The sequence below is a fragment of the Tupaia chinensis genome, unplaced genomic scaffold, assembly GCF_000334495.1.
Source record: "Tupaia chinensis unplaced genomic scaffold, TupChi_1.0 Scaffold000545_1, whole genome shotgun sequence".
Classification (NCBI taxonomy): domain Eukaryota; kingdom Metazoa; phylum Chordata; class Mammalia; order Scandentia; family Tupaiidae; genus Tupaia; species Tupaia belangeri.
The window spans coordinates 2523900-2545360 of NW_006160057.1; the positions used below are offsets into that span (position 1 = coordinate 2523900).

At 42.6% G+C, this 21461-nt stretch overlaps 1 protein-coding gene across 1 annotated transcript in view; it reads left to right on the forward strand.

Moving 5' to 3' along the window:
• The window catches only part of TBC1D31 (TBC1 domain family member 31), a gene marked incomplete in the record, with an annotated part of 76169 nt that overhangs the window by 507 nt on the left and 54201 nt on the right, over positions 1-21461 (forward strand). The window contains 4 exon segments of the mRNA XM_014591233.2: positions 3097-3243; positions 6638-6753; positions 10514-10692; positions 19481-19632. Of these exon segments, the coding sequence (XP_014446719.1) occupies positions 3097-3243; positions 6638-6753; positions 10514-10692; positions 19481-19632 (594 nt within the window).

A 21461-nucleotide genomic window follows, 5' to 3' on the forward strand; every position in this document is an offset into this window, starting at 1 on the left:
CCTTCTGGGGTCTGCTGTGGTCGGAGACAGCGTGGAGCCGGAGGGAGAGATTCTCAGATTTGTGTAAGAGAATTTGCGCTTCTAGAGAGCGCCAGGACTCGGCCTGCTTTATTAGCCGTACTACCCCTGGCACAGAGTAGGTGCTCAGTAAATATTTAACTATTGCATCTGGAAAAGAACCAAGTAGGGCTGCAGGGGAAGGAGGGCAGTCCATTTCTACCCTTCTAGAAGCCGCAGTCTATCCCTCTTTAGAGCAACCTCCCTATTCAGGCACGCGTACATTCATCTACCTTTTGTTGAATCCCTACTATGTGCCAAGCATGCTTGTAAGCGCTGGGGACTGTAGGGGAACAAAACTAACCATTCTCTGAGTTTTTGTGTTGGTAGGGGTAGGGGTTACCTTCTGCAGTGCAGGGGTCCCATCTAGCATAGACCACGCTGCTTTTCCTTCTGTTCCCCATTATCTGTCCTACTGGGCTCAGCTTCTCCTGCAGGGCTTCAGTGGCAGCCTTTGCCCCAAGGGGTGCCACTTGGGCTCCAAGTGCTGCGCACAGACTGATCTTACTACTTTTAACTCCCCAGGACTTCACAGACTTGGGTGCATCCCTTGAGTTCACACATGTGTTTCTTTCTTTTAAAGTGTATTTGTTTTTCCCATGAGAAAGAGAGGGACAGGGACCTCCGATGGGGTCTCACACCATAATCCACCCCGTCTCAGCCTGCCAGTGTCCTTGGCATATGTGTGTAAGAGAGACCTCAGGACACGAACCCAGGACCTTCCCTTTCAGCCTCTGCAGGGCTGAGCACTGCACAGCTGCTGTGTCCTGTCAACTGGCTTCAGTGTATTTCTTGTTCTAGATTTTTCTGTTGATTCTCTGGACGTTCCTCAACAAATTGGCTGCTAGCTGTGTATGCCCAAAACATGTTAGGTTGTGTTCCAGCAACCCCGTGGGTTTCTGGGGACTGTCAGTCCTCTTTATCAACACTGCTGGGTCATCAACTCCAGTGAATTAAAGATTTTGTCTAAAGTGAGAATTCTGCAGATTTTTCATTTCCAGAGTTGGAGTTTGTGTAAATACCACCCTTGCCTCAGTTTGGAGCTCTGTGGTCAGGGGTCACCTCTGGTGCCTCACGGCATGGCAGAGGGCAGGAGAGCTAGTCTGTGTTCCCGTGTTCTCTGGTTTTCTGTTTGTTTTCTGTTATTCTTTCCATTAACTCACCAGAACTCAGCTATGGAAGCCTTGTCCTAATGACCTTAATCCTCTTCCCAGAGGCACTGTCTTTTTTTCTTTTTCTTTTTCAAAGGTTGTGTGTACTTGCCAGAGAGAGAGGAAGAGGGGGGGGGTGGGGTCATGCCACATCCCTTTATGTCTTTATCCCATCAGGATTTGGGGCTTGTATGCTCACAATACCTGGCATGATTGTCAGGCTGCCAGGCCAGGATTTGAGCCTCAGTTTGCCCTTTGGGATCTAGTTCCCTTCACACTTCGCTTAACCCCCGTGCTACGAGGCTAGCTTGGTCCTCACCTTTCCAACATCGTAACTGAATCAAGTTTATGCTCTCTTAATCTCGTTAATGAGCATGAACTTTGGGGGACATATTCAAACTACCCTAAGTGTAGTTTTCCTTTTCTTTCATTGTTTTATTTTGTTTCATGTGCATGTATGTATTATTGAAAGTGTAAGATTCTTTTTCGTTTTCATTTCCTTTTGAATCATGCCATGTTTCTGTAGGATAAAATCCCCAAATAAATTTTCGTTCTTAATCTTTTGAATAGAAGTATGATTAATGTGATTTTTTTTTTGGTTGTTTGTTTAAGGTGTTTGCCCTAGGCCACCTGTGTTCCCTAGAGAGAGACTGTAAGAGGCAAAGTGAGAAGTCACCCCCCAGGGACATGGCCACACCACAGCCCCTTCTCCTTCATTCTCCTCCTGGGATTTTTGGCGTGCACGCATATGCGCCCAAGATGATTTTCAAGCCACTGGTCCAAGATTTGAATCATGGTCGGGCAGCTGGGCATCCAGCACCTTAACCGCTACGTCACCTGGTGGCCCCGTTAATGCCACTGTAAAAGAATAACTTCTTAAAGCATTCGTTCATTCCGCAGGCACATTCTCAGTACCAGTTGTGTATGTCGGGCAGATGTAAGGCTTTACTGGCTGTGGTAGGGAATAAGTGGTGGTCCTTCCTTACGGCGTTCACCTGTCAGGGTGCCGTGGCAGAGGTATCAGAAAGGAAAGTGAAGAGACCAGCAGTTGGCATAATGGCTATGTCGCTGGACTCCCATGCGGTTGACCGCGGTTCAAGGCTCGGACCCAGTCGCTTAAACTCACGCCAGGCACGTGTGCGTGTGTGCCGATGATCCCAAGAGGAGAATGGAGGAGAAGGGATTGCGGTGTGGCCATTCCCCCCCCCCCAGGGGGGTTGATTTCTCACTTTCTATCTCTCTGTCGCTGTCTTTCTGGCGAGCGCATGCATCCCTATAGCAAAAACCTCTCTCCCCCCAAAAAAAAGAAAGAAAGGAAAGTGAAGGTCAGGAACACTTAATTCACTTTGCAACATTTTATAGTGTCACAAAAAATGTCTCATCCGCTCTGGTCTCTCTCTTGACCAGTCTGAGTCTGTTTATGTGTGCGTTTCGCTTTTAAATGTCTGTCTTTACCACTGAACTTTAACCTCCATCAGGACAGGGCCCATGTCTCTTGGTTATTCTTAGCTCCTGGCTTGTTCATGTCAGTATCTGATGAATAAATGAACACTAGCAACTTTGATAACAACTTTCATAATTTTCATAATATCACATAATCCTTGACCTAGAACATTGAGTTCAGTTAGTTCTTTTTTTCTTCATCTTTATGATGGAGCGTGTGCGTGTACTGAGAGATGAGCACGCTCCCCCGGGTCTGGTCACGCTGTGATTCCCCTTCCTCCCCAGATCTTGGGCACTCAAGCACGTCCTCTGCGTGTTTCAGGCTCACTGTGCTGGGAATTCACCCTAACTGGTCACGTGGGATCCGGTACATTACCGCTGTACCATAGAGCCACACCTTTGGCATGGAATGTAATTTTTTCCTCCTTTCTTCCTCTTTTGACAGAATAATTGTGAATATCATTCACAACACTTCAGATTACCATCCCAAAGTTCTAAGGTTTCTGAATGTGGCTTTTGATGGCTCAGGTGATGGCTTAATTGCTGGGGACCATCAAGGAAATATCTATGTGTTTGACTTGTATGGAAACAGGTAAGATATTTTTGATAGATGTCTTCTATAACAAAATTATTAATTCACTGATTATTTTAGTACCTGCTAGTCATTATTCATTCAGATGAATTTAAGTTCTACTGTATTTCAAATACCTTGCAAAACGTTTTCTTAAGTACCATAGGAATAAAGACGTGAAAATGTATAGAATATGTTTCAGATTTTTTGGCGGTTGAATGTGTTGTTTTTTTTTTTGTTTTGAAGAATTTTTTTGCCATAGGACATGTGCACTTACTGGAGAGAGATGGAGACAGTGGGAGGAAATTCCCCCCCCCCGGGGGGGATTTCTCCTAGGATCTTGGGCAGGCATGCACACATGCCCAGTGTCCTTTGCAAGCCAATGGATCCACAGTTGAACCACAGTCAACCATGTGAGAGTCAAGCCTTGTAACTCTTGAGCCATCTGCTGGCCAGATAAGTGCTAGTTTTTTTGTTTTGTTTTGTTTTCTCGGAGAGGTTTTTGTTATAGGGCATGTGAGCCCGCCAGAAAAATAGAGAGAGACAGAGAGACAGAAAGTGAGAAATCACCCCCCAGGGGTATAGCCACGCTGCAATCCCTTCTCCATTCTCCTCTCAGAATCTTAGGCACTCACATGCACGTGTCCTGCGTGAGTTTAAACCACTGGGTCTGGTCTGGGACTGGAACCACAGTCAACTACATGGGAGTCCAGTGACACACCCATTACACTAACTGCTGGTCCCACAAAGTGCTAGCTTTTCAATTATTAGTAATTTAATATATCATGAGAATACTTGGTGATTTTTTTTTTTTGGTACCCTATTTCTTCTAGAAAAGTTGCAGGTTTTTTTCTATTATTTTCTATTTATTTCTCATCCATTTTGAGCAAACAATTCTTTCTCTGAATTGGTACATTAAAAATAACTAGAATGGAAAACAAAAACAAACTAGAATGGGGACCAGCAGTTAGCGTAATGGCTATGTCGCTGGACTCCCATGGAGTCGACTGCAGTTCGCGTCCCGGACCTGGTGGCTTAAACTCACGATGGGCACGTGTGCGCTCAAGAGAGGAGGATGGAGGAGAAGGGATTGCGGCAAGGCCATCCCCCAGAGGGGTGATTTCTCACTTTCTGTCTCTCTGTCTCTCTCTGTCTGTCTGGCGAGCACATGTGCCCTATAGCAAAAACCTCTCAACAACAACAACAACAAAAAAAACTCCCCCCCTCCCTCCCTCCCTCCTTCCCTTCCTTCCTTCCTTCCTTTCTTTCTCTCTTTCTTTTTTAGATTTCTGCCTTAGGGTGCATGTGTTTACTGGAAAGAGACGAAGGGAAAGTGAGAAATCACCCCTAACCTTGGGAAGATGGCATGCCACAATCCTTTCTCTGTTGGTCTCCTCTTGGGATTTTGGGCATGCATGCACTTGTGTCCAAGGTGATTTTTAAGCTGCCAGATCTGGAATTCAAACCAGGTTGGCCATCCAGCACCTTAGCCACCGTGCCATCTACTGGTCCCGAGTTCTTGTTTTCTAATTACTGTTTTCTGCTAAAATGCATCAGGGATCTTTGCACATAGGGCTTACTTCAGAACAGGGGCCGGGAAAATACAGGCTGAACCTGTAACATTCTGTAGGCAGAAAGGAGAAATCGTTTGAAGAATGATGGGACTTTGTCAAATGGACGCAAGTATCAGCTTGAATGAGCTCTCTCTGGCCATACTGGAGATAATCTGGACATCAAAGGACATTATTTTCTTTTTTATAAGGTTTTTGCCATGGGGAGCATATGAGAGAGAGACAGAGAGAGGATGTGAGAAATCACCCCCTCCCCCGTAGAGGGGATACCCGTGCTGCAGTCCCTTCTCCTCTGTTCTCTGCTCAGGATTTTGGGTATGCACGTACATGTGTCTGGTGTGACTGTGAGGCCACCAGGTCCAGGGCTGGAACCGTGGTTGACCATGCGGTAGCCTAGCATCTTAACTACCACACTACATGGTGACGCCTGCCAGCTTTTTAAAACGACTTTCAATTCAATGTGTAAGACCAGACTTTTTGTGTCTTACCCCATAAATTTGTTCCTCTTTTGTCTAAGCTTAAAAACATTTTTTTGGGGGGGAACCAGCAGTTAGTGTAATGGCTATGTCGCTGGACTCCCACGTAGTCGACCACGGTTCGTGTCCCGGACCCGGTGGCTTAAAACTCACGCCGGGCACGTGTGCATGCGTGCCCAAGACCCCGAGAGGAGAGTGGAGGAGAAGGGATTGCGGTGTGACCATCCCTCTGTCGAGCTCACGTGCCCTATAGCAAAAACCTCTCCAAAAAAAAAAAAAAAATTTTTTTTTGTGGATTAAAGTCTAGCTTTGTGCCTAGTATTTTAATAAGAACTCACCATGTGGGATCAGCAGTTAGCATAATGGCTATGTCGCTGGACTCCCACGTAGTCGACCGTGGTTCAAGTCCCGGACCTGATGGCTTAAACTCACGCCGGGCACGTGAGCATGTGTGCCCAAGATCCCGAGAGGAGAATGGAGGAGAAGGGATTGTGGCGTGGCCATCCCCCCTGGGGGTGATTTCTCGCTTTCTATCTCTCTGTCTTTCTGGCGAGCGCACGCGCCCTATAGTGAAACCCTCTCCAAAAAAAAACTCGCCATGTATTATTTTATTTAATTATCACACTGACCTTATTAGATATATATTACCTTTCTTTTACACGCAAGGAATTTCTGATCTTTCGTACTCGACCCTGTGTTTAATACATATTCAGTCTCCTTCCCTAGATTTATGAAATCTCTATTTGTCCTTTCCATTTTGTACCCAGAGCTCTAACTGAGCCTGTCTGTAGTGGCTTTCTTAATTACTCCTTTTCTTCCTTGGCTTTTCATCCATTTGCCATTGCTGCCAGAATTGTCCTTTTTTAGTGAAACAGTTGTTTTTTTGTTTTTTTGTTTTTTTGTTTTTGGGGTTTTTTTTTTTTGCTATAGGGCGAGTGCACTAGCCAGAGCGAGACACAGAAAGCAAGAAATCACCCCCCACCCCCCCAGGGCGATGGCCACACTGCATTCCCTTCTCCATTCTCCTCTTGGAGCCCTGGGCATGCACGTACACACCCCCAGCATGCTCTTAAGCCACTGGATCCCAGACTCAAACCACGGGCATCTGTATGGGAGTCCAGCGACATAACTATTAATTACTCCACCTGCTGGTCCCCAGAATCATGTACTTACTATGCCATCCTGTTCTGTTTGAATAAAATCCAAACTCCACAATACAGAACAAAGCACCCTTCCTAATCTATTTTTGGCCCATCGTGATGGTAGCTTATTTTTCTGGGCTTCAGTTCTTTCTTTTCTAAGGACTCCTCTGTAGAATATACGGTTATTGCAAGAACCCTTGACACTAATGCAGCGATCTCTTCGTAGGTTTAACCTTGTTCAGCGAACAGCTCAAGCTTGCACAGCCCTGGCCTTTAATCTTCACAGGAAGTCTGAATTCCTTGTGGCATTAGCTGATTATTCTATTAAATGTTTCGATACAGGTAAGAAGTCCTCCTCTTTGTCTTTGGAAGGAGAGTAAAATATAGACTGAAATTCTGCAGAGGTTACCAATCTGTACAGTTTGAGGAAGCCATTGCCCAAAGACTGTGCTAACCGCAGATACCACTCATAAGCTTGAGGGTCTTAGGACCGTCTTTACTCCAGATTGGCTGCTGCAAATTGAGGCTTCCGCAGCCACCTTCAGTTAGAAAATTCACTAGAACAACTCACGGAACTCCGGAAAGCACTACGATTGTGCTTACAGCTTACAGTTTTTGTTAAATTTTTGCTGTAGGGTGTGTGTGCTCGCCAGAGAGACAGAAAGCAAGAGATCACCCCCCTCCAGTGGGGGACTGCCACGCCACAATCCCTTCTTCATTCTTCTCAGGACTTCAGGCACGCATGCACACGTGCCCGGCATGAGTATTAAACAATAGGATTCAGGACTTGAACCATGGTTGACTGTATGGGAGTCCAGTGACATAACCACTACACCATCTGCTGGTTCCTGTGTATACAGTTTTATTGTAGCAAAAGGGTACAAGTTAGAACCAAATGGTGGAATCTAGGAGGCTTCCAAAGGGAAACTTCCATTGTCGTCGGGGACAGTAGTCATCTGAGTACAGCAAGTATTGCTGACACAGGAAGTTCCCCAAGCTTTAGTGTCCAGAGTTTTTACTGAGGTTCCATTACATTAGGCACGGCTGATTGGATTATTACTCACATGGTTGACCTCTATTTCCAGCAAGTGTCCCAAAGCCCCAGCCTTCTGATCACGTGGTTCTCTCTGGCACGACCATTCCTCACCCTGACTCTTCTCCTTAGCATAAACTATCTGGTGTGCTCTGCGGGATCTCCTGTGAATAACAGAGACATTCCCATCACTTGGGAAATTCTAGGGTTTTAGAGTTTACTTTCCTGGAGACTGGCCAGAAGCCAGACTTGTCTTTGAAAGCCAAATTTCTTACTGAACAGATACAACAGTAAAACTTTTTCAAATATGTAACTTATTATTTTATACCATATTTAAATTTTTTCCTATTGGGAATGTAGAGTTCAGTAGATTAAAATCATTTTACCTCATTAAAAAGTCAAATAGTGAATTTAAAATCAGTACCTAACATTCACTGTGTAGATGCTAACAGTGCCGTAATTATTTAGTCTCTTACCTGTTGCTGGACTTTTAAAGCGTTCCTCATTTTTGGTCTTACAAACACTGCTGTGACAAAATTTCTAAAACACTTAATTCTTTATACTCACCTGTGAATGTTTCCCTGAGTCCACCATTCTCTTCTCTTTTCTTCTCAGTGGTTCTATCTTTTTAGTTTCTTCCGTCTTACTGAGCCCCTCCTACAAAGCCCTTTTCTTTTATTTTTTAAAAGAATTATTTTTTTTTATTTAACTTTATTTATTTATTCATTTAAATTTGATCAGAGAGGGACAGAGTGAAAGAGAGAGAAAGGGAAAGTGAGAAGGCAAGCTGCCAGATCCGGGACACAAACCATGGTCAGCCATGTGGGAATCTAGCACCCTTAACTACCACGCCACCTGCCAGTTCTGCCAAGCCTTTTTCTTAAATGTTGTCTCTATTCCCCAACTCCCAAATGACCTTGTTTTTTTCCCTTTCCTGACAAACCCTGCTTCCTTATAGCATCTTTTAACAAATTCAGACTTGTGCTTCCTGACAGCTCTTGCTACCAAGACTCCTCTCTCCAAAGTTATTAGTAACCCCTGATTCTTTTTTATTTTCTTTTACACTTTTAATTTATTTATTTCAGATTTTTGCCATAGGAGGTATGTGCTTGCCAGAGAGAGACAGAGAGACGGACCAAGTCAGGAACCGCCCCCTCCCCCCGCAGAAAGGACCAGAAAGGACAGTAGAGCCCTTTCTCCTCTATTCTACTCTAGGGATTTGGGGCATGCGCGCGCGCGCGCACACACACACACACACACACACCCCTGGTGTGGCTACCGGTTCTGGGACTTACACCACAGTTGGCCATGTTAAAGTCCAGTGCTTTACTACTATGCCATCTTATGGCCTTATCCCAGTCTGTTTTTTAAGTTGCTGGCACTCTGCCATCTTATGGCCTTATCCCAGTCTGTTTTGTAAGTTGCTGGCACTCGAACCATGGAGTTGGCCATATGGGATTCAGCACCCAAACTACCATACCCCCAATTCTTTAAATCCTCTTCACACTTTTCAGCCTACTTCTCAGTAGTATTTAACACTTGGGCTTACTTTGAGTCTTCCGTTAGCCTTCATGCTAATAACCGCTCTCTATTCTCCTGTCTTCTCACTGCTTCTTTCAGTCTCCTAGATTTTTCTAGTGATTCCGAGACTTGGATTTTTGAACCAGTTGACAGTTTGTCAACTGTTTTCCCCCTCCTTCTTTATTCGCGAGAGAGCATGTGCGCATGAGAGTGAGAGAGAGAGATGAGTACCCTCTGCAGGGGCTGGTCGCCGCCATCCCTTTCCTCCAGTCCTCTGGGCCATCAGATCTTGAGCACTTGAGCTCATACCTGACATGTTTCAGGCTGACGGACCAGGGATTTGAACCATGATTGCCACGTGGGCTCTGGGTTCTCCTGGCAGTGCATTACCTCTGCACCACAGAGCCGACCTGCTTCTCATGTGTTTCTTACACCAGTTAATGGTATTACCATCCGTTTATGTAACTGAACTAGAAACACGGGAGTCTTAACTCCTCCTTTGTCTCAGTATATCAACCTGATCACTAAGTCCTTGGATATTTTTCCTTAACAGCTCTTGAATTTATTCCTTTTTCCATCGCCACTTTCTTAGTTTAGGCCCTCCTTAACTCCTGCCTGGATTATTATAGCAACAGTCTTCTCCAATATCTTCCCTTCTTTCAATGTATTCACCATATATCCTCAAAGTGTTCTTTCATTTTCTTTAAAAATAATTATTTAATTTTGTTTACTAATGTTATTTTCATTTGTTATAGGCCATGTGCAGAGACAGGGAAAGTGAGCGCCTGCAGGTGGCGTGAAGGTTAAGGTGGCTGGATCCCACATGGCAGAGACAGGGAAAGTGAGAAAACAAGCCGCCAGGTCCAGGACTCAAATGGCGGTCTACCATGTGGGAGTCCAGCACCTTAACCACCATGCCACCTGCTGGCCCCCTTTCAAAAGGAGTGTCCTTTCAAAAGCAGACAAGCTATTGTATCATTCCACATAAAATATTACCCACAAGAGAAGGCCCAAACTCTCTAGCATCGCATTTGAGGCTATCATTGAAGTTTATTCATTTTTGCTCATGATAGCCCATATGAACACATGAGAGAGAGAGAGAGAGAGAGAGAGAGAGCACCCTCAATTTGGGTTCATCACACTGGGATCCTCATTCCCCAGCCCTCCAGCGCATCCCAGCTTGAGTGGCACACACTCAGTGTGTTTTTCAGGCTGCCTGGGGGGATCCAAACCCATGGGCAGCCTCACAGTCTCCAGAACTGTAGTTTAGTTTGCCACTGTCTGTGTTACTAGGCTGGGCCTGAGGCTATTCCTAATCAAACCCTTTGTCACCTCATCTCTTGATAACTTTGTGACATACATGTTACCAATATGTTCCACGGTACACTTATCAACTGGTCGTGGGCTTCCATTTTTGTAGATGGTGATGGAAGATACTCATATAATAACTAGCCATCCAGTGAATCAGTTCATGTGGAGTGTTTACATACGGGGTTATTGATAGATGTATAGGGTTTTGCCTGTGTGACAATGTCCTTTTTACCACAGTCACCAAGGAGCTCGTCAGCTGGATGAGAGGACACGAATCATCCGTCTCTTCGATCTCTGTGCATGCGTCAGGGAGATATGCCATTACTACTTCTTCGGAAACAGCACAGCTGTGGGACCTGGACACCTTTCAGAGAAAAAGAAAGCTGAATATCCGCCAGTCTGTGGGTATACAGAAGGTCAGCGAGGGGCCGTATCTCACCCGTTGTGCTTCTCGGGCTTGTTTCTGGGTCAGCGGGGTTTATAGACCATGTTAAGAGTAAAGATTCACTTTGTCTTCCATAACCGTGTTCATATAAGGCAGCAATAAGCAAAACAAGGTGGCCAACACAAAGATACCCGTGGCTAGGAAACTATAGCTTTGTAACTTCCTGAGCTTTTAAATGTTATAGCTGTGTAACTTCAACTCTCATGAAGTGAGAGTTTGAGAGAAGTTGCTTAGGTTTGTTTTAGTTGTTTTTTTTTTTTTCTTTTTCTTTTTTTTTTTGGAGAGGTTTTTGCTATAGGGCACGTGCGCTCGCCAGAAAGACAGAGAGAGACAGAGAAAGAAAGTGAGAAATCACCCCCCAGGGGGGATGGCCATGCCACAATCCCTTCTCCTCCTTTCTCCTCCCGGGATCTTGGGCACGCACGCACACGCGCCCGGCGTGAGTTTAAGCCGCCGGGTCGGGGACGCTAACTGCGGTCAACTACATGGGAGTCCAGCGACATAGCCATTACACTAACTGCTGGTCCTAAGGTTTGTTTTAGTTTTTAACCCCCAACATTACTTAGGAAAAAATTTAAACATCCAGCACACCTGTAAGAATTTGAAAGTGAAAATATGCACACCCACCATCTAGATCCTCCATTAACGTGTCACTGTACTATGCTTTACTGCATGAAACAATACTGTTATAGGGTGGATCTAGCCATCTCTCTGACTCTGTGTTCGTTAATTCTGTGTGTGTGTGTGTGTGTGTGTGTGTGTGTGTGTGTATTTTGTTTTGTTTTAAGAATTTTTGCGGTAGGGTGCTTGTGCTTGCTGGAGAGAAAAAGTGAGATATCAGCCCCTGGGAGAATGGCCATACTGTAGTACCTTTTCCTTCATTCCCCTCTTGGGATTTTGGGCACACATGCACACACGCTGTTGTGTTTTTTCAAACTGCTGGGTCTAGGACTCAAACTGCAGACTTGACCATGTGGAATGCAGTGCCTTCACCACCACGTAACCTGCTGGCCCCCTGCGTGTACCTATTTTAAAGTAAAGTGCAGGTATCAGTGTACTTCCTCCTAAATACTGAAGCCTGCATCGAATTGACTAGGTCCAATATTTGTCCATGTAAAATTTATATAGAATGAAATGCGTAGGTCTTAAGTGTTCATTTGCTTAGTATGATAAATGTCTACACCTGTACATCCTGCCCGATCATTGCCATCCGCTCAGAAAGTTTCTTATAGCCCTTCCTCAGTAAGCAGTATTCTGATGTGTCTTCACCGTACATTGGTTTGCTTGCTCTAAATTTTCATGCAAGTACGTATATTCAGTAATGGTTTCTATAAGGCTTTTGTTACTCAGCACAATGTTTCTGCGAGTTGCCCATGTTGTATGTATCAGTCATTTATTTGTTCGTTAGTATTGGTGGTTAGTATTCAATGATATAAATATGTATTTTTTAAAAACTATTTCTTTTGTTCTTAAAATTCCAATTTGTCCCTATATGATTTACTAAATATGATTTTCTGAAATATCTGAGTACCCCATGTAATTATTTTGCTTTAGGTTACAGTGTATGTGTAGTACTGCTTTTAATTTCATGGCTATTCATAGGGAGAGGTCTAGCAATGCCTTTCAACCAAAACTTTCTTTTGTTGTGTCCATGGAAACCCGAGTTCTTTAGTGTGCCTTTAATAATTAAGAGAGAAAAGTTGTAGCCAGCTTACTCAATAGGGATTTAGGCCAAATGTCTTAGTAGGTCTTTTCTTCTTTAATTGCCTTAGTACTTAAATTGAATTTTAAACTCCAGAGAAGAGAGCACTGGGAGTTGAAGTCACAATGGAAATAGTTATGAAACAATGACACAAAAACCATCTGTTCTTTTTACCATGAAATTAAAATGAGCATACACTGAATGGTCGCCAGTACTAACCTTGCTTGGACATTCAGGTATTACAGATTTAAAAACAACACTCCAAAGATTAGTGACATAAGAATAAAATTTAATGTAGAAAATGTATGTGTAGTGTGATTTGTGCTCGTAAGTAGAACATTTGTGCATGTTCTAAAGTAGTAGAACACTGACGTTGGTAAATTACCAGCAAGCATTTTCTTTCTTTTCAAAAAAGAATGATTCATTTTTATTTATTTATTTTTTATTATTATTATTAATTTTTAATTTACTATAGAGCTTATGCATTTACCAGAGAGAGACACAGAGAGAAAGTGAGAAAGCAAGTTGTCAGGTCTGGGACCTGAACCGTGGTTGGCCATGTGGGAGTCTAGTACCACAACTACCATGCTGCCTGTTGGCCCAGCAAGCATTTTCTTAAAGAGACCAAATAATAAATATTTTTGGTTTTGCAGGCCATGAGCAAAATTATATAACTATTTGAAGAGGTTGGACCATCCTTAGTTCTTGCGCTATACAAAAATGGGAGGTGGGCTAGATGGTTACCACTCCTGGCTTATACTACTGAAAATAAGAAATAACCTGTTATAAGTAACCTAATCTTTTTATTTTATTTTATTTATCATAATTATTATTTTTAAAAATTTGACCAGAGAGAGAGACAGAGAAAGACAAAAAGGGAAGTGAGAAAGCAAGCTGCCAGGTCTGGGACTCGGCATTGGTCGGACATGTGGGAGTAGGGCCTTAACCAACGTGCCACCTGATGGCTCAAGTAACCTAATCTCAAAAGTCAAACATTTGTGTTTGTTTTGTTAGAGATTTTTTTTTTTTTTTGCTATAGGGCAAGTGCACACAGCAGACAGACAGAGACAGAGAGACAGAAAGTGGGAAATCACCCCCTAAGAAGGATGGCCATGCTGCAGTCCCCCCTCCTTCATTCTTCTCTTGGGATCTTGTGCATGCACACGGGCCCGGAATGCAAGCCACTGGGTCCAGGACTCAAACCACGACTGACCATGCGATGTAACCATTACGCCATCTGCTGGTCTCGAACTTTTTTTTTTTTGAGAGGTTTTTGCTTTAGGGCGTGTGCGCTTGCCAGACAGACAGAGACACAGAGACAGAAAGAGAGAAATCACCCCCCAGGGGGGATGGTCATGCCGCAGTCCCTTCTCCTCCATTCTCCTCTCGGGATCTTGGGCACGCACACACACGCGCCCAGTGTGAGTTCTAAGCCACCGGGTCTGGGACGCAAACCGCGGTCGACTACGTGGGAATCCAGCGACATAGCCATTACGCTAACTGCTGGTTCCCCCGAACATTTTTTTTAAAAGATAGGGTCTTGCTCTGTTGTGATCCTCTGAGCAAAGACAGGAACCTCCAGAACAGCTGGGGTTACAGGCATGTGCTGCCATGCCCAGCTTTTAGGATGGGCGAGGAATCAAACCCAGGCCTCCCACATGGCCTCAGCCTGCCAAGCAGCAGCATCTACCAGCACGTGCTACCTGCTGAACAGCTTTATCAGTGTATGCCAAACATTCATTCATTTATGCATGCCATAGGGCGCATGTGCTTCCTGGAGACAGAGAGAGAGTTAGAAAGCACCTCCGGGGGATGACCATGCCACAGTTCCTTTTCTTCTACGCTCCTGGGCATGTACGCCTGTGCACCCTGCATGTTTTTCAAGCCAAAGCATCCAGGACCCAAACCATGTAGTCGGCCATGCGGGATCTAACTGCCTTAATAACCACCATGCTACCTTACTTCCCCAAAAACCTAAATTTAAAAAAAATAATAAATTCACAGTAGAGAATGTGTATGTGCATGAGAGAGGAAAAGAAATAGAGAAAGACAGTGAAGTACCCTTAACAGGGTCTGGTCAGACACCATCCACTCACTCTAGGATCCTGGGCATGCCTGCTGCCCTGTTCCCCAAGCCCCAATGCATTTTAGGTTGACATGGCCAAGGATCTGAACCAGAGTCAGCCACGTGGCTTCCAGCACTACAGTCCCGTCCACTGCGCACTATGTCATCAGGCTGGGCCTAAAACTTTCATCAAAATTTTACTGAACTTATATTTTTATTCTAGTTTTTTATTCTATATTTTAAATAAAACTTCTGTTTATTTTGATGCCACAAGAAACATTGAAGTAACTCTCTGTGTCTGCTATGACGCTCCTTTTACGATGGCTCTTTTAGTGTAAAACAGACTTCTCTTTTTTTTTTCTCAAGACATTAATTTTTGGGAGAGATCAGGCCAGTTATCTTGGGAACTGCCCCACATTTAAGATTTGTCTTACTGTTTCATCATCGTTATTTAACTTGTTTTTTTCTTTTTTTTTTCCTCCCTGCATTTCTTGTAAAGTAGACATTAAGTCTAAAAGACTTGAATAGATTCATGTTAAACATTTTGGACAAGGTATTTATTACTTTATGTGTGAGATGAAAATAACTCAGGGACTGATGTCAGCATCAGATGTGACAATCTATGCAAAGCCCTTAGCCTGGTGTTGGCTGTGTAGTAAGTGTTTAGTAAAATTGCAACTGCTGCTTTTTTTGTTTTGTTAAGTTTTTTTTTTTTTTTCCTCATGAAAAGACAGACAGGCACCTAGTATAGTATTCACACTGCAACTCACTCCCACCACCCCCGGCTTCAGCCAGCCTGGATCATGGATGGGCATGCGTATGCACGCCCACTGTGTACAGAGAGGACTTGGGACACGAACCTGGGACCAAAAAGGCAGCACTCCAGAGAGATAGGGGTAACTCTTTAATAGGCTGGCAGGTGTGGAGGAGTTAGCAGGCAGCATCTTCAGCCCCGCTTGGGTGTTGAGCATAGTCTTTTATCAGGAAGTTGGGGAGGGGTAGTTTCCAGTGGGCTAAGGGTAGCCTATCAGGAAGAAGCAGCCCATTAGGAAGATGCAGCCCAGAGTTTGTTCTCAGAAGAAAAGGTCAGATAAGCCCATGTTCGGCTTCTCAAGGTCTCAGATTGTTTTATCACTTCAGAGGGCGAGAGGCAGAGGCAGGGAATTCACAGAGGCACAGAGGCCTGAATGGCAGTGGTCAGCCTTGGGCTATTGTGAGTTCCAGGCCCATCCACATCATTAATTAAGCTCTGTTATGGGATTATCTCACTACAATTAGATAAATTCTTTAAAAGCTGTAAGGCAGCCTGGCCCCCGGTGACAGTGGTTAAACCCTGTGCATAGGGAGTTAGTTAGATGGCTAACCACAGTTGGAATCCCAACCCTGGTGTCTTGAAAAACATGTCAGGTATGTGTGCATACATACCCCAAATCCTGATGCAGTGGAGGAAAAGGATTATGACATGACCATGTTCAGTCGTGGGGGTGCTTGCTCTCCCTCTTTCTCTCTGGCAAGTGCATGCACTCTCTGGGAATTGAAAAAAAAAAAAAAGCTGTAAGGTAACTATATTCTTTTTCTTTTGAACTATATTATATAAGTACACATCCCCTCATTTACAATTCAAAAACCCAAAAGCATTTGAATAACTCAGTGGCAAAATACAATCTGCCCTGAATTTACTTGACAGCAAAATCTGAACTGAATTGACATAAGGCTGAAACATCACTACTTGAGTATGAGGTGTCGCTCTGGGTCCCTGGGGTTCTACTGTGATGTTACAGAATACGTGTTATGTTCTCTCTCTGAAGTCAGAAATCATTCTGCATTCTGAAACACATCTAGTTCCAAGGGTTTCGGATAAAGAAAGAGTGATGGATCTTTGATTTTAACATGTTAGTGTTTTGTTTTTTGTTGATGTTTTGGGCATTAATTTATTGATGAACATTTATTTTTCTTAGAGAGGAGGGAGGGAGAAAGAAGGGGAAAGGTAGATAGACAGAGAGCGATATTTTTGAGATTCTTACTGTGTCATGATCTCTTCCTACCTCAGCCTTTCAATTCCCTGGGGTAACAGGCATGCATGATGGTGCCCAGTGATTTGAGGTTGGCCCAGAAACTGAACTCTGGCCTCCCATTTGACCTCCAGCCTTTCAAGTGGAGGCACTGCCTGTGCCACTGTGGCTGGGCCTGATCGCAAAGGATTTTGTTTTTAGAGAGAGAGTTTTGCTATAGGGTGAGTGCATTCCTTGGAGAGACAGAGAGACAAAAATTAGGAAGTCACCCGCAAGGAGGGATGGCCACACTGCAGTCCCTACTCCTCCATTCTCCTTTCAGGATATTGGGCATGCACGCACATATGCCCAGTGTGAGGTTCAAGCCGCCAGGTCCGGTTCCATGGTCGACCATGTGGGAGTCCAGTGACGTAACCATTACACCATCTGCTGGTCTCTATCCTGAAGTTCTTGTACTTTGGAAAGAGCTCATACACCTCTTAAAACTGAATTGAAAAAATTGGGATTTTAACGTTGTGTTGGGTTGCCGGAAAAGCCATGACTCACTTTTGCATAGAGAAAATGTGTCACAATTTTTCAGACAACCAAATACAATTGAAAAACTGCAACCCTGGGGGCCCAGCAGTTGGCGTAATGGCTATGTCCCTAGAGTCCCATGTAGTCAACTGTGGTTCGAGCCCCGGACTCAGTGGCTTAAACTCACGCCGGGCATGTGTGCATGCGTGCCCAAGATCCCGAGAAGAGAATGGAGGAAAAGGGATTGCGGCGTGACCGTCCCCGCTGGGGGGTAATTTCTCGCTTTCTGTCTCTCCTCTGTCTTTCTGGTGAGCGCACGCGCCCTTATAGTAAAAACCTCTCCAAAAAAGAAAAGCTGCAGCCCCATCTTTGAGCCAACTCCCCAAAGTACATTTGGTTAGTATTTTTAAAGTTTTTCCTGAGTTCTTGTGTATTTGTTAAGAAGTGACACTATATCTAAATAATAATGACATGGTTCATTAGGAACAATTTTATAATCATTAAAATCTGCCAATTAAAATCACAAATCTAGTAATGAATAATCATACAGGCAATAATCTATCACAGCTATTCCCCTAAAAATAGCAGTTGATGCTCATTAACTTTTAAGCTTTTGCTTCTCCCCATAGGAATAAACTTATTACTTTTCTAGAAAAGTGACTGCTAATTAAAAGAAGAATTTTCTAAGTCACTTGTGACATCGGTTTTATAACACTTTTAATGCATTCATTACAGATCGTAATGTATTCCATGTAAATTCCTTCCTATAAGGCTTTCATATTATAAACCTTCCTAACAGTGAAGCTGTTAGCCAGAGGTGAACCAGCTACTGTCCTTGGCAAAGTGAGCAAGGTCAGAACTGAGCAATGGGTTGGTCCCTTTTCTGATCTATCATCATTTGATGTAGTGAATTAGCATTTAGTATCATGTCTTACTGACATTAATCTTGAGCAGATTGTTTAATTAACCAGTATGTCCACAGTCCATTATATCTTGGGTCGTTGGAAAAGTCATGACACATTCATTTTGCATAGAAAAACAGAACAAGTACGACATGACTTTTTCGACAACCCGGTGTGTGTGTGTTGTCCCGATGACAGACACACACAAAACTAGATTTCAGGCCATCAAAGCTTTTATGAAAAAATGTTAGTCAATCCCAATTAAGATTTTTGTATTATCAAAAGAAAGCAATTGTTGGGTGCTTTTATGTAATAGAAAAATGGAAATTAGAATAAAATGGTGACATTTTTAAAAAAGAATTATTTTATTCATTGTCATTATTATTATTGTTTTTCATTTGACCACAGAAAGAGAGAACGAGAGAAAGAGAGAGAGAAAATGATAAAGGAAACTGCCAGGTCTGGGATTCAAACCATAGTTGGCCATGTGGGTGTCTAGCGCTCTAACCACCATGCCACGTGCTGGCCCCAAATGATGACATTTTGAACCTTGCTGTCAATTTCATTCTCAGTTGTCCATTAAATAAGTTGAATCTCTACTAAAATTTAAATATATATATACATTTTCAGTTTTTTATACTTGTAAATAATGCTTAACATACATTTATGTACATTTATTTTTAAAGTTTTTTGTCACTTATTTCCAAAGGTCTGTTAGAAGTAAATGGTCTAGTTCAAGAGAGAGATGTGACTAAGGCCTTTATAGTCCCTGTAACCAATTCTTGCTCCCAGCTGCAGTGTATGACAATGTGCTTTCCCTGCACTTTCACTAACGTTAAGTATTTTTTTTAACATTGGTCCGTAGTTAGTATTTTATATAGTACTTATGTTCATTTGTAATTTATAAATATGTTAGTGTTTATGTAATATGTATATGCATATATACATCATTTTTTACACAAAGTTGACATTCAAATGGTATCTCATTTTTCATTTGAATCTTTTAATATAAGATGACAGTTTTAAATTTTTTAAAAAAATTTTGTTAATTGCCTTATTATTATCAACATCTATTTATTTGAAGTTTACTGTCTTTTTTTTAGTTTATAATATTAAAATTATTTATACATGTAGTATTATCCTCTGTCATGTATTATAAATGTATTTTTCTTCAGTTTAAAGGAAAAAAAAATTTTTGGAGAGGTTTTTGCTATAGGGTGCATGCGCTCACCAGAAATACAGAGAGAGACAGAGAGACAGAAAGCGAGAAATCGCCCTCCAGGGGGATGACCTACTATGCAATCCCTTCTCCTCCATTCTCCTCTCAGGATCTTGGGCACGCACACACACACCCGGCGTGAAGTTAAGCCACCGGGCCAGGTCTGGGACTCGAACTGCAGTCGACTACATGGGAGTCCAGCAACATAGCAATTATGCCAACTGCTGGTCCCAAGAAAATAATTTAAAAAAAAGAAAAATTGACTACTTATATAATATTAAACTTAAAGAAGACTGTATGGATGAACCTTATGTAAAAATTAACCTTGTCTTTCCCTCTTAAGGTTTTCTTTCTGCCATTAAGTAATACCATCCTCAGCTGTTTTAAAGATAATTCCATCTTTGCCTGGGAATGTGATACACTGTTTTGCAAGTACCAGCTACCAGCTCCACCTGAAAGTTCGAGTATAACATACAAAGTGTTTGCTGTGACCAGGTAATATGCATTTTTAAAAAAGAATTAATTATTATTATTATTAATTTTGATCAGAGAGAGAGAGAGAAAGAGAGGGAGAGTGAGAAAGCAAGCTGCCAGGCCTGGGACTTGAACCACAGTTGGCCACATGGGAGTCCAGCTCCCCAATCACCCTGCCATCTATTGGCCCTGGTAATGTGCATTTTTAAGATACTAGGAATTTTTCTCTTCTTTTTTCAAGAACTATTTTATTCAACTTTATTTATTTTAATTTGACCAGAGAGGGACAAAGCAAGAGAGAGAGAAAGAGAGGGAGAGTGAGAAAGCAAGCTGCCAAGTCCAGGACTCAAACATGGGGTCAGCCATGTGGGAGTCCAGCACCCATAATGACCATGCCACCTGCCAGCTCCCAGGAATTTTTCTTTTTAAAGAAGAGAATTATTTTATTTTTTTTTTAAATTTGATGTATGGCACATGCACTCACCAGAGAGAGACAGTGAGAGAGAGAGAGAGAGAGAAAGCAAGCTGCCAGGTCTGGGACTAAAACCGCAGGCGACCATTTGGGAGTCTAACACCTTAACCACCATGCCACCTGCTGGCCCCAAAACTAGGAATGTTTAAGAAATTTAATTTCTGGTGAAAAATGACAAATTTTCATTTAGTATCTTTTTGTCATGTGATAAAATTTTCCTTCAAATTTAGATGAGGTTATTAGACCTTTTTTTTTTACTGTGTAAAATTTCAAACATGAAGGTAAGGAAGTACTACATGAACCCTAAGTGCCATTATCATCTACAGTAATCATCAACCAATGGCCACTCTTATTTTATCGATAACTGTACCTTCCTCTCTACTGCATTGTCTCAAAGCAAAGCCTAACCGTATCATTTTATCTATCATTATTTCACTGTGTATCTCTGAAAGATAACTATCCTTTTGGAAACATAAGTATAATGTTGTTATCAAACTTCTAAAAAGTTAACAATAATTTCTTGTTATATCTAGTCATTGTTCAATATTCCCTGCTTTGTCTAATAGCTGTTTTTTTATGATTGATTTGTTCAAATCAAGAATAAAACAAGGTTTACATGTTGGACTTGGTTGATACAACTTCTTTTTATTTTTCAGTAGTTCATTTGTTAAAGAACTGGTCATTTCTCCTGTAGAGTTTTCTGCGTTTTGGATTTTGCTCATTGTGCTCATGTGGTAATAATTAATATGATCCTCTATCGTCTATATTCCCTACATACTGCAATACTTACATTTCCTTAAAACTGGAGGATTGATCTTAAAGGCTAGACTTAGGTGGTTTGTGTGCTTTCATGAGAAGCAACATGTCACACTTCCTCTAGTGATATTAATAGCACAGAGGGTCATTATCTAGAGCCAGCCTTACCTTAGAGGTGAGCCAGATGGTGCTATTCTAATTCTGTCCTTCCTTCTTCACTCAGTAACTAGAAACCTCTAGAAAGACACTTCTTTTCATCAGCTTTTGATGACTTTGATGTACAGTTTATAAAACAGAGACCAGATAAATACTCGATTCCTCTCTTTTTTCTTAAACTAGTTTTCAAAGCAGCGAATCGAGGTATTGGCGTCCTTCAGAAGTGACGAGCCGATCTTTATCTTTAACCTTTGTTAGCTCATGAATTTAGCATGTTTTCATCCATTGCAGTTGTTATTCTTAGCAGTGGTCAGTTCTCTCACCTTTGACCAGTGCGATCCTCTTCAAGTTGGCTTTTGAATCCTTGATAAACCCCAGTTATCTTTAGTAACTCCTATCTTTCTGATGTGACAACATGTTCCAAGTTATCTTATACACTTCCTTTCCCAAGCCTGGAATCAGTCAT